We start from the raw sequence: 12,122 nt of genomic DNA on the forward strand, positions 1-12,122 counted from the left end.
TTCATAAACTATAAAACCTCAATCCCTGAAACCCAATTAGAAATGCTGATATATTCCAATTTGGAATCAACACCTGATGATGGCAAGGATCTAAAAATTCCAACATAAGGAGGAGCTCTATTGCTTTAGCTCTGAAGCTGAAACAATTTATGCATGCCCTAACTGCCTCAGACATTGAAGATCCCACACTACTAATATCTTTGGAACTCTCTCAACCACAATTCAACTAGGTTATTTGATGAAAAGACCTAACTGCGGATTTCTCTTCTAAACCCATGTAACCTTAGAATCCATGAGTTCTGCAGTAATTTTGAGTCCTTGCTAGTGCCCTAGCAGCTTCAAAAAGGGAAGCAATGTCAACCTATTCATATTTATTAAATAACTAAGGTTTCTTGTATAAGATGTTTGTGGTAACTGGCAATCTCTATTTGCTTGTTTTTAATTTATGAAAACCCTTAACTAAATTGATGAAGGCAAGCTGAACATGTTCGAGTGGATAGGGATTGTTTGAGTGTAGAAACAAACAATCACAGACAATATTATATTTCCCCTGCAATTGTGCATAGAACAACAAGAAATCAAAGATTTCATAAGCTAAAGCCTCCATTCATAATACCCAACTAAAAATTGCTGATATATTTCAATTTGGGAGACAATATGTTGTGATGGCAAAGAATTAAACATTCCTACGCAAGGGAGAGCTACATTCTTGTAGCTCAAAAGCTTAAAATGATTGATACATGCCATAACTACCTTGGACATCGAAGATCCCATGTTACTAGAATCTTTGAATTCCCTCAGCCACAAATTAAATGGTTACTTGATGAAAAAGACATAGCTGTTGAATTTTCTTGAAAATGCATGCATGACCTTAGAATCCACGAGTTCTTCAGTAATTTTTACGCTGTTGCATAGGCCCTAGCAGCTGCAAAAAGGTAAGCAGCATCAACCTGTTTATGAATAACCATGGTTCCTTGTATAAGATCTTTGTGAAAATTGGCAATCTCTAATTGCTTGTTTTTAATTTATGGAACCACCTCATTAAGCTCTTGGAGGCATGATGAATCAATTGGAGTGGAAAGGGGTTGCTTGGGCATTAAAATTTAGGCTATAAAAATCATTAATAATATTATCTTTCTCCTGCAGTTTATCCTGGAACAATGACGAGAGATCACAAATTTCATATGTCAAAGCCTTAATTCCTAAGACACGGCTAGAAATGCTGATATATTTTAGTTTGGGAATCAACAACTTGTAATGGAAAGGAATAAAGCATTTCTATGTAAGGGGGAGCTCCATTATTGTAGCTCTAGAGCTGAAATTATTGATGCATGCCCTAACTGCCTGGGACACTGACGATCCAATGCTACTAAACCTTTGGAATTCCCTTAGCCACAAATTTACTGGTTATTTGATGAAAAATACCTAGCAGCAGATTTTTATTGTAAACCCTTGTATGAACTTAGCATCCACAAGTTCTTAGTAATTTGTGTGTCCCTGCACATGCCCTAGCAGCTGCAAAAAGCGAAGCAACCTGACCACCTCACAAACCATGAGACAATTTGGGAATTTATACCCTCAATTTCTGTGGAATGGTAAATAGCAAATGCATCCACCAATAAAATCCCTTGTGTGACAAAGACATCCTATTGCAAACTACAGCTCGTAAGAATCACACACACAACATGAATCTGAAGAAGAAATCGTGAAAATAATTTCCTCAGTTACTTCACTCCATGCAAAAATGAAAATCCCAAGATTCACTGGTGGATTTTATTCAAGTCTGCAGGGCTGAATCAATATACAAGATCTAACTGTATACCTTTACCCAAAATGAGCACCTAAATCAAGTCTGTTTCGAGTTTTTAAAGTTGCATGCCACCTTTTCAACCATGTTACTAATAAGCAAAAGAAATAAGCATCAAACAAATCATGACAAACCAAAGATTTCAATTCAAGAGTTTTCCAAGTCAAGGAGATAAGATAAGATAATAATATTAATGTCCACAAAAAACTAACAAGGAGAAGAGAAGATGAACCAAGTATCATATTGTTGTCATTTATCAATATTTTTGGAAAATTGTCAATCTAAGCTGCAACAGTCCTAGGGACCTGATATGAAGCAGACACATCAGATAGTTCTTAATAGGTACACTGAAGCTTTGTATAATTAATTTTGAAGAGGATAGAAGCAGTACTGGTTCGTCCAAAATTTTGGATTCAAGCCCAAGAACAAAAAAGATTATTTATTAAAGAGTCATTTAATATTATTTATCAGAGAGGATTCAGAGTTGTACCGGTTGCTCAACATGGTCCTTCCAAAATGCAATTGTGGAACCCTTTCCTTCCTCAAGCCAACGATCAAGATCTGTGCTACCCATCAACTTACTATGACGTAGAAGCCACCCTGAACAAGTTGCAAGACCAACAGCACCTCCTGCAAACCTTAACCACAATCTTGCTGCCCTTCTTGGCCTCCTGTTTTTTGATACCTGAATGATGACAGGTGGAAATGAAAAACAATATACCCTTGGATACATTGTGCTCTTGCTAATGCTATTGAAGTGCAAGAAGAGCACCAAAGATGGTCCTGCACTAGCATATAATATGAATAAGCTGTAAAAGAACAGATGTCAGAGTAATATATTGCACTTGAATGATTATAGGTGTGAAATGGTAAAGTATGTGTTTAAGAGTTAACCTTTTGAATGACTTTTGCAATACAAAAATAAGAAAATTCTTCTGCCACATTATTCTCTACTCATCCATACCAAATATAAATCTCTCCAGACCTGCTGAATTCTCATTGTTAATAACGTAATAGTACCATTATTACTCACAATTCACCTATTAGGACAATGATCATATCACCCTGCCCCATATATTACAAACAATTTGACATGAAGCCAAATCTGCACATGATTTAGCATTGCCTGAAAAAGTGTAAAAATTAAGGTCTCTTGTTTTCCATTAATTTTTTTAAACGTCAAACCAAGTAAATCAGTCAAATGTTGGGTTCAGAAGAATCCATGTAAAACATAGCAAGCTCAGAAAAAACTAGGAAAACAAATTCTAATAGAACAAAATGTCGGTGAAAGTACTCAAACATCCTTGCAGTAAAATTTCATCAGCTTTAACTAAAGAGCCTAAGGGATTAGCACTGGAATAGTTTAACTATTGTATTTGGTATAGCAATTTGGATCCTTGAGCTTTGCTCAGACTCCAAACTGTTGAAGATTATAGATGTGATAGGGATCTTTACCTCTGCTATGCTAGAGAAGAGATTTATGATGATATTTCTTTATAACCAAGTGAGCACAATGTGGCATTCAAGGTGCGCTATGTGTCTCATCCTAAATATCTAACAATTTATAATACGAAGAGACATGCATTTGGAAAATGAAGAGACTTTCGATTATGATATGAAAACTCTTAATTCACTATATATATATATATATATATATATGGCAGCTTTCTGTGATTATCATTGTATTCAGTTGAAAGCATCGTAGTCGAAATTCTTTTATTAAATAAAAGAGGGTGTGGCTTGGTTTTTCCCCTCAAATTGGAGGATTTCCCATGGTAAATTGTTGTCTCTTTGTGTCTTCTTGTTCTTCAGTTTGGTTATTGTTGTTTATCTTTATTTTTGGACAAAACATTAACATGGTAACAGAGCGGGTTAGATTACAGCAAATAAGGAAGTTTCTCTGATTCATTATTTTGTGGGCAATCTGTATATGTTGAAGTAGTGGTATTTGTGAGATAGATCTTACCTTCAAGAAATTTTGCCTCTGTTCATTGCTTCAATTCGTGGACCTGCTTCTTCAATCTACTGTCGTAAAATTCTGGAATTTACTATGGATATTGTGCTGCTGTGTATGTTTGAATGAGGGCTTGTTCAAAGTCATTTTATTTTTGTTCATTTTGTGTTGCCAAGAACAGTGACATTTCGTACTTCATGGAAGTCTAGCAGCTGTCCTTATTTCTGTTTGTGTGTTTCCTTATCATGGTTACATACTTGTTATCGCTTTGAGATCATATTGGTGCCGGCAAGTTTTTGTATATGCAACTTCTTTGGAGCAGTGTTTATGTTATAATTCTATACAGTTTGGTCCTTTGTGACTCAAAGATGACTCATCAATGACTTGATTCCTGCGATTACATTTAGTGCTAGCTCATGTTCAGAAGCCATCAGGCAGGTATGCATAGTTATTTTCTATCGTTTGTGATTGCTCAACACTCTTTATAAGGTGTCGGTTCATTCCTTAGCCAACTTGTATGTTCAAAATGGCAGAAATTCTTCAGATGAATTGTTTTCTTAATTCATTCATATTACTCAATCTTGCCTTTTATGGAAGCTCACTGGGTGTATGTTCGTGCGTCTAACAGTAAATATGTTTTTGGGAAAAAATTGAAGGCTCCAATCAGTTGTTATATGCTCTGAATGTGTGTCGAGCTTATATATGTATCTCATGTCATGTTTCCTCAGAGTGCTTCAGATATAAGTTTTGAAATTATTCATCATCTATTGTACCTGCGTTTATACTCATTAGCAGTCAAGCACAGTTGATTTTGTTTCAGGGAAGACTCAAAATCTTATTGACTGTCTAGCAGTGGCATCAATAAGAAAGCAAGTGCTTGTATTTGGCCAGATATATGTGAAGAATTTCTGTTGTCTTATCGTTGACCAGGCAATTATGTGGTTCATCTCAGCTTTTCCGGCAATTCTACAATCTTCCTTATGTGGCATGGTTCGTTGCTAATATTATCTGGTTGTCAATGCAGAAGAGTTTTTTGCATTAAGCTGCTTTGAGAGTTTTCAGTCTGTCGTTGAGAGTTTTGTATTATATCCTGGCACCGCTCACTCAATTTGCTCATATTCCTTATTATGGTTCGTGATTTAATTCTGATATAGCATCCAAGCAAGCATTACATATCCCTGCTGGAAGACTCTCATCTTTTGGTGGTTGTTTTGTATGGAAGTCGTCAGTTATGAAAAAGATGTTGTTTGAGTTTGATTATATATTTATTATGACCGTTCCCGGTTTCTCTCATGCATGGTTAAGAAGTGGGTCAAGGGTGATCGGGTTTGGTCAGGCTCAGCATCAGAATTATTACTGTCAGTAGTTTTATTATTATATATGATCTCAGTGAGACCCAGGGACTTGGATCGCCTCCCCTCCCCCCACCCCCAACAAAAAAGACTACCTGTCCCTGAGAAATACCTGCACTAGGTGCTTGGTGTACCAGTACCCCCACCTCTATCATTCTGCAATCACGCCACCGCAGGGACCTGTACTTGAATTTCTATTTGGATTTTGATTTTTCAATGTTACTATTGAGCATGTACTATGATACTATATTAAATGTTCAATGGTTCTAGTTCGTGTTTCAATTTTGGTATGTTCAAGTATTTCAATTCGGTATGTTATACTGAAACATCATTTCATAACTAGCAATTCAAGTTCTATATGTATAGTATACAACACCCCCATGCCGCCCACCGATGTCCTCCAGCTATCCCCCTGCCGACCCAAAATTGAGGCCCTTTTTCCCCCGTCCTAGAAACTCGTCCCAAAGTCCCAACGTACCTAGTGCTAGAGTTACACTATATGATCTGCATATATACATCTATGTCTAGCAGACATATTGTCACCTTGGATAGTTTTTTATAGGGGGTATGTGTGCGTCTCAAACCTCAGTGACAAAGAAGATGGGAATTCAGATCTAAAGAAACCCTTCTCAGACTCACCTTTCACAGCTCAAAGTGGTGTCCTAGTTCAAGTACAAATGCCCTCTGAGTAAGTTTCCATGGACTAATACAGCTACAAAGGTGTGTTGTCTGAAAGTGTACCTAGATGGCTACAATGACTATGTCAAAGATTGGACCTGGAGATTTGGTTGTTATAGCCGCTCAAGTTTAGCGAGTGTTATAATCATCATATGAATGGTGGTCTGCATTTATTGTTCAATTTTGTTAAAAGAAATCATTGTGTATTGATCCATATTTGTGTGCGTGTTGAGATTAAACTACAAATAGATAAGGAAAAAGTGATTATATCTCTAAATATTGATCATGAATCCTTGTTAAATCGCTGGGAATAGTGTATACTTTAGCATTGATCTCTATATTTCTCTTCATGATAGGTTGATTTTATGAATTATTATTAATCTCTCATAGTTGCAGGACGGATCAAGAAGCAATGGAATGATGAGAAATAATATCCAAAATCATGGGGGTGTTGCTTGCAATCATGGGATTCAACTGATAACACATCTTCATTAAAGAGGAAGATCATACATAGGTTGTTATGATTAATTTCCTTGAAGAGGAAGAAAGGAGGGAGACTATTCATCTTAAGCGGGAGTTTGTATGACAGAGGGAGAATGCCTAATTCTATGCAAGCTTGCGTGGTAGTGTGACTGTTAAAGCTCCATGTTAGATCAACTTAAAATTAATGCTCTTATTGTCATAATCAAAGAAGTGAGAATGTTGCCCCTACTAATGGAGAGTCTATGTTGAGAGAGAATCTCAACCATTCTTATACATGTTATGCATTCTTCTCTAGGAGAAGTAGGCAGCAAAAGCCCCCATTCCACCCTCTGTGAGTAGGCATGGTGGAGATGAATTCTTCTTTTGGAGAAATCCGAGGTGAAAGCCATCATTCCACCCTTCTGAGAGTTGGCATGGTGGTAATGAATTCTTTGAGAGAGAAGTCTAAGGTGAAAGCCCTTGTTCCACCCTCTACGAACAGGTATGGTGGATCCACCCTCTACGAACAGCATAGTGGAAGTCATGTGTGTGACTCCATGACTATAATCTTATGCTTTTATAGTTCACCCTCTAGAAGTAGCTATGGTAAGTGGTGTTATGTTGAGATAGCAATGTTTTATTGAAAATATCTATGATAAGATATTATTATTGATGTTTTTGGTTGCAGTTGTGTGTGTCTTTCATACTGAAGCTCTCTTTCTTATTAAGAGGGAGTGTTGAAGATTATAGCTGCAATAGAGACCTTTGCCTCTAATGATGATATTTCCTTATAACCAAGTGAGTGTGATGTGGCATTTAAGGTGTACTAGGTGTCTCATCCTAGATATCTAACAATATATAATATGAAGAGACATGCGTTTGGAAATATGAAGAGACATGCATTTGGCAAATGAAGAGACTTTCAATTATGATATGAAGAGTCTCTTAATTCAATATATATATATATATATATATATATATATATATGATAACTTTGTGTTATAAGCATTGTATTCAATTGAAAGCATTGTACTCGAACTTCTTTTAATTAATAAAAAATATATTTAATGGTGAGGTTGGGTTTTCCCAAGATAAATTGTTTTGTGTCTTATTGTTCTTCAATTTGGTTATTGTTGTTTATCTTTATTTCTGGACAAAACATTAACATAAACAATCTCATGTAATAGTCTCCTACTTATTAATAAGAACCTCTTGCAGCTCCACTTCCTCTTATGGAGCAAAACAATATATATTATCTATTGCAATATAATTTCAAAATAAATTATGGCATTAATTTTATATAAATATGCATATATATACACACTTCTCCAAAAATAAAATTGTATAAACCTACCACACTTACGTACCCATACCTAATATAATAACTTTGTAATATATTCTATAAATTCAATATATGTGTGGTTTTGAAAATTACATTTTTTAAATGTAGTTTCAAATGTTCGATGAAGTTGCATTATTGCAGAGTTTTTTCCCTATTTTTTGTTGAGTCTCAAGTTTTAAAATTTATGAGCTTGCCAAGTTCTTGCCAAGTCCAAGTTTTTCAACTAGGGTCCATACAAGCTATGCTTAACTATTACAATTTATAGCACAATTCAAAAAATGTTGTATAGAATCATTATTTCGATATATCACTCAACATGGATTTCCAACATGCTAACAAGAAAAGTGAATGGCAAACCAAGGATATGTGTGGATTTCATAAATCTAAACCTTACTTCATTAAAGGATAGGTTCCTATAATGGATCATAATCTAGGGTCACCAACTCCAAGATATTATTACTCTCGTAGTTGGAGTACTCCCAAAACTTGGCGACTTCAAAAACTTGCCGAGCTTTTCTAGCTAGTGAGTTTATCTACCAAAAACTCACAACTTGCTAAATATTTGCATAATAGCGCTTAAAAGGGAAAAAATCAGTTTTTGTTACCAGTTTGTTTTGCAACGTTTGGAAACTTGACTAGTGGAGAGAAAAAGCCTTCCAAGCCCTTGTTTGGCAATTGCAAGCTATTAAAGGCGGATTGGTTTGCTGAGATTGTTTTTACACTTTAAAAAAATATTCTATCGTTTTTTGTTGCATGTAAATGAATCCAAATTCATTCCTAAGTAGTTAGAAATGATTTTGAATCATTTGAAAGCATTTGAATTTTGAACACTATGTTTGACAAAATAAAATTGATCTATCGTTGTCAAAGTAACAAGACTCGGACCCTGTGTCTACGCATTATGATGATGAGCCTTTGGCTCAACGCTTACAGAGGAAAAGGAAGCCTGTGCGGTATCAGGTCAATAAAAATGCTAAGAAAGTTAAAGATGATTCTAATGCTGATATTGATGAGCAGGGATCTAAATCTGAAGGGGGGGATAGTGGGTTAGGGTTTTCTAAAGGTATGCTTGGCAACCCAGGCTCTATTCGGAAGGACATAGGCATCTTAAAGCATAAAATGTTTCTGCTAAACAAGGAAATGGAACAATTTTCCAAAACGGCGAGAGGGGAAAGAACTCTAGGACAGCATATTGACAAGCTTTCAGAGGTCATAGGAAATGTTGAAAAAGTTAAAAATTTGATGCATAAGATTCCTATGTTGGAAGCTAAACAGAGGGTTATGGACAAGGATATTAGCAGTGTCCAGGGGAAGGTGTCAAAACTTGAATCCAGACTGGGCAACATGGACAAATAGCTTAGGCAGATGGTGGAAAATGTTTCTACCTTCCTGAAGAAGAATAAGGCAAGTAAAGACCGGGATTCTCCCTTGGGGGCTAATTCTCAAGGACCAAGTATGCATACCCGGACCCATTTGAAGAAGATTGAGGAAACCAATAGGAAAGACGAGGTCAAAGCTGCTGTTGAAACCATACATTCTCTAGTAGACCAGGCTGTGAATCTGATCAACACTCCTTAGCTGGTCAGTTGCTATTCCTTTGCTAGACTTTTGCTGTTTTTCCCAACACTGTCCTCTATGACCTCTTTTTTGTTGTCTGAGGTCTGTTTCATGCTTGGTCTTGGTTTCTTTTCTCTGTAGTTCTTTTCTCTTGCTTGTTTCCAGAACTCTGTTGTTGTATAGGTTTCGGATCCTTTAAAACCTGCTTTTACTTAATCAAAACAAGGCTCAGACCCAGCCCGGACTCGGCAAGGGTAACTCAACTCGTGACCCAGCTCGGAATTGCCTGTGACTCGACAAAGTGACAAAACCCTTGAAATTTAGAGATTTTTTGGGATTTAAAGAAATTCAATGCACACATTATTGAATAAAGCTTAAAGACACAATAACATCGTGAAATAGAAGGTAATCTAATCGCATACATAACATACATCGATTAAATAAGTACAAAGGTAAACTTTAGATGTATTAAGAAATTTTTGAAAACAAAAATTTAAAAATCATACCAAGTCAGATCAGTCAGTCAAGCTCGCCAACCGAGTCAGGCGAGTTAGCTCAATTGACCCACCAACTTAGGGTCACGGGTCATTTTGACCCGGCTGAGGTAACTCGACTCGCCGACTCGGACGACTCACAGTGAATCTCATTACTCTAATCATTGTTTTTGAAGAATATAAAGTTTTTTTAAAAACAAACCCTAACAATTTGTATAGTTTTTGATTAGATAAACAGGTTTACAGGGATCCTAAAACCCAATAGTTAAAACATATAAGGTTGATAATAAGCATGAAAGCCCAGCCAAAAAAGTATAAGTTCAGAGGCTGATAATAAGCATAAAGCCCAGCCAAAAAGTAGAGTTCTGAGAAAAGACCAGGAAAAAAGACAAGTAATACCACGGCCTAAAGCCAGAACAAAGGCCAAAAGACAAAGAAAAACAAAAGAACAGGCGAGAGTTATTCCTCACTCTTTCGCTCCAGCTCTTGCATAACCTGAGCAGCCTCGAAAGCCAGTTGATTCTCCTCCGCTTCCAGCTGTTGCGCCCTTTGGTCCCCCTGGTCCTGATCACGAATAGTTAATGTTAATGTTTAAATTTAGATGATGTCTAAAAATAATTAAACTAATTTAGCTAGTTTCTATTCCTAAGTTGTAACTTTTTTAATTTTTTTTTTATAAATTTTAATTTGTGCTTTAAATTTCTCTATGTAGGGCAACAGTTAAGCATTAAATAAGCATCGCAAGTTTAGAGAAAGTGTGACCACTAACACCATGCCCATCTAAATATATAGGAACTCGTCTTAGAAACACAAGAGATAAGGCATGAAGGTATTCTTATGAAGCTCTAGATGAGCCTAGGAAGGTGGTATGCTAAGTTATTGATTCGGGTTCGAGGATTTATTTGGGTTCGAGTTCGAGTTTGTGGGTTCGAGCTATTGGTTCCCAAAACCGTAGATTGGAATCCTACAAGCCTTGCCTGCTCGATGCTGGGATATCCAACTAGTTAAAGCCAACTCGAAGGGATTGATTGATGTGATCTAAATCCCTTGCGCTTTCGGCTCTGCAAAACCGAGGCGGGTGTACCTGATCCTGGACAAAACACTTAGATCCAAGACGCTTAGAGTAGATTAATTAAAACGCGAATGCGATGAAAGCTTTCAAAACGGCAAGAATTATAGAAGGCTTTAAGATTGCAAATTACGAATTAAGGATAAAAGTAAATAATTGTATGAATGTTTTTTAAATAAAAGTGATTATTACAGATGATTGCAACAAATGAATATATTAATTCTTCAATGGAAAGAAATAAAACAATTGCCAGCATATAGATTATGAATCAGGAGTAAAAGACCAATGCTTAATTAAATGGGACCAATGCTTAATTAAATGGGCAATCAGAGTCAATATTATAAGTTGAAATGTACAACTTTATAAAGTTTAATATATTTTAACTATAAACAATTTTAATAATTCAGACATAGCGGATCAATTATATAAACGCAATTTAAACTAGTCTAAAATGCACTTTAACTCCTGCGAAGACAAATTAGACATAAATACGAAAATAATTAAATATTTCATAATATTTATGTTAATCTAATTTAAAATGCAATAATGACTTAGTCCACTTATCCAAATATTAAAATATTTATAGAAAATAAATAAAAAACATTTACAAAGGACACAACTTAATAATAGTTTAAAACTCTGAAATATAAAATAAATAATAATGCCAGAAATAAAATCACAATAAAGACATTCCTTACAGATGATCCATCTATTGTGAATATATCCGGATCGCACAAAAATCCACCCAATAACTCAAATCCACGGGCTTAGTTCAAAAGGTCATTTTCTTTTCAAATGAAAAAATATAATATATCATAGAGTATAGCATAGGTAAAAAATTAAAAATATGAATCTATATGAATATTGTCTTGATTGATTTTGTCATCATATATTTATAGATATACAAAGGGTATCGGTTGCTTAACCAAACATCGCAACCCTTCATAAATAAAACTAACCAATGTTAAAAACTTTATATGTTTTAATTTTATCAAAATATAATTAGACTCTCGTGCTTTATATTTTCGATTGGTGTTAATGCACAACCTTTGCATCCATCGACTTGGGTATGAATTCATTAATTCATGAGGTACGTGTTTGAATCTCCTTGCAGAACCGAATATAATTTCTTTGACTCTCATTCTTCCGTCTCTAGATTCTCCTACGCATGATGGCCCCCAGATCTGAATGCAACCTGCCAAAGCACACAAAGCACTATGAATAAATAATATCAACAATAAATTTATGAAGATGCTTACCAAAGGATCCTAAGGAAGCCGCTGCCGCAGAGAGAGACAAACTTGATTCAACAGAACACACTAACTTCCACATGTCGTCTAACCTAATAAAGGCATTCTGAAGCACAATCACCGGATTTGCAGACTCCCGACACGCTCAGCAATATAG

The 12,122-nt window shown here is 35.7% G+C and overlaps 1 protein-coding gene across 2 annotated transcripts in view; it reads right to left on the minus strand.

Annotated features, from left to right (window-relative positions):
- Positions 1–12,122, minus strand: part of DGS1 (dgd1 suppressor 1) — a 145,383-nt gene that overhangs the window by 67,532 nt on the left and 65,729 nt on the right. For both annotated transcript variants that reach the window (XM_089808959.1, XM_089808960.1), the window contains one exon: positions 2,298–2,492. In XM_089808959.1, coding sequence (XP_089665085.1) covers positions 2,298–2,492 — 195 coding nt within the window. The remainder of the gene's footprint in view (positions 1–2,297; positions 2,493–12,122) is intronic.

Source organism: Cupressus sempervirens, chromosome 11 (assembly GCF_028749045.1).
Source record: "Cupressus sempervirens isolate cs-2001-9-10 chromosome 11, ASM2874904v1, whole genome shotgun sequence".
Classification (NCBI taxonomy): domain Eukaryota; kingdom Viridiplantae; phylum Streptophyta; class Pinopsida; order Cupressales; family Cupressaceae; genus Cupressus; species Cupressus sempervirens.